We start from the raw sequence: 1,919 nt of genomic DNA, 5'->3' as shown, positions 1-1,919 counted from the left end.
TGGCAGAGAAAAGCCGCTGTCGGCGTCCACAGGGCCCGGGGCACTCCCTGTCAGACGGGAAAGCACGCTGTATGGCATGGCGGTGCGTGTGCGTCGGCACGGCCACGTGCACATGCCTGCTGGAAGTCGCGACTGGAAGGAGGGTTTCTGAGGCCACGGCTTTCCACCGTGCCAGGGCAGTGCCAGGGTATCCCTAAAGCATGAGTTTAGGACAGCTGTCAGCCATGCGGGCACCTCCCTGGGCGTGCCCGGGCTCGCGCGGGGTCACACGCAGCGCTGACTCGACCAGCCTGCCCGCAGATGGGTGTCTGTCCAACCCCTGCTTCCCTGGAGCCGAGTGCAGCAGCTTCCCCGACGGGTCCTGGTCCTGTGGCTCCTGCCCAGTGGGCTTCCTGGGCAACGGCACCCACTGCGAAGACCTGGACGAGGTGGGCGTCCGGGCCGGCTGCGGGGAGGGCAGCAGGGTGCCCGTGAGACAGACTGGGCCGCTCACATCTGTGCCCCTGCAGTGTGCTGTGGTCACGGATGTCTGCTTCCCCGCCGGCAAGCCGGGACGCTGCATCAACTCCCAGCCGGGCTTCCACTGCCTGCCCTGCCCGCCCCGCTACCGAGGGAGCCAGCCTTCCGGAGTGGGCCTGGAGGCCGCCAAGACTGGAAAGCAGGTGGGCAGGCCGCCTGCATGGGCCCCCTCCAAGGCTTTAACGCATCAGGAGAGTCCAGGGAAGTGGGGTGGGACTGGCGAGGGGAAGGGTGACATCCTGGGTGGAGGGCCTGCCCACAGGTGCCGAGGCCTAGCTCTGCCCGAGTCTTCCTCAACAGGGCAGACTCAGGGCTGGGCTGTCCGGTGGGGTCCGAGCATCAGGTGGCAGGCGTGTCTGTCTGTGCCGTGGCAGGGTGAGCGGTGGGCCGGAGCCCCCTGATGGCTGCTCTGGGAGCCCTCACAGAGCACCCCTGCATGGGCCCTCTCAGCGCTGCGGGCTCCTGCGTGTCAGAGACTCATGTGGGCCCCGTCCCCAGGTGTGTGAGCCTGAAAACCCCTGCAAAGACAAGACGCACAACTGCCACGCACACGCGGAGTGCATCTACCTGGGCCACTTCAGCGACCCCATGTTCAAGTGCGAGTGTCAGACCGGGTACGCCGGCGACGGGCTGGTCTGCGGGGAGGACTCGGACCTGGACGGCTGGCCCAACAGCGACCTGGTCTGCACCACCAGTGCCACGTACCACTGTGTCAGGGTGAGCCACGGCAGGCAGGCCACGGCGGGCCTGTCCAGGGTCCTGCGGAAACCTTGCACTGACCCAGTCGCTTGGCGCCCGACCGTCCCTGTCCTCCAGGGTGGGCCTTTTACCCGGCAGCTGCATGCTGGAGTCATGCGCTCGGCCCGTGTGGGGTGAGGGCCGGGGTGTCCTCGCAGGTGTGGGCAGGGACCGGGCTGCCTCCCCACAGTTAGGCCCACGAAAGGCAGTGGCGCCCCACACTTGCCTCAGGAGTGGGGCCAGCATGAGCTTCACCACATTTGTGGCCCAGCAAACCGGGAGGCAGAGGCGGCTGGGTGCCAGGGGGTGGGAGGCCAGCTGGGCAGACATGCTGGGTGGCCCCACACTCTTCCCCAAGGCCCTGACATGCTGCAGAAAGGGGCCCTGGCTGGGAACATGCTCGTCCAGGCGTGAGGCCATGCTGGGCGGCCCCACACTCTTCTTCCCCAAGGCCCTGACATGCTGCAGAAAGGGGCCCTGGCTGGGAACATGCTCGTCCAGCCTGGAGGCCGGGGCATGGGCGCGAGGATCCACAGGGCCGGGCTCCTCCAGTGCCTCAGGGTGGGGACGGTCCTGTCTCTCAGCGCCTGGTGCTGCCAGGGTCCCAGCTTCCTGGCTGTGGTCTGGCTGCCGTCCCCCGCCTCCACACTCTGCTCCCCCCC

General features: G+C 68.0%; 1 protein-coding gene across 1 annotated transcript in view; it reads left to right on the top strand.

The window, feature by feature from the left end:
* Window positions 1–1,919, top strand: part of THBS2 (thrombospondin 2) — a 33,174-nt gene that overhangs the window by 17,316 nt on the left and 13,939 nt on the right. Inside the window, 3 exon segments of the mRNA XM_006144770.3 lie at window positions 301–428; window positions 510–662; window positions 1,018–1,236. Of these exon segments, the coding sequence (XP_006144832.1) occupies window positions 301–428; window positions 510–662; window positions 1,018–1,236 (500 nt within the window).

Source organism: Tupaia chinensis, unplaced genomic scaffold (genome assembly GCF_000334495.1).
Source record: "Tupaia chinensis unplaced genomic scaffold, TupChi_1.0 Scaffold000132_1, whole genome shotgun sequence".
In the NCBI taxonomy this organism is placed as follows: domain Eukaryota; kingdom Metazoa; phylum Chordata; class Mammalia; order Scandentia; family Tupaiidae; genus Tupaia; species Tupaia belangeri.
Note: the sequence above shows the minus strand (reverse complement) of the source record. Positions and strands in the feature narration are given on the sequence as shown.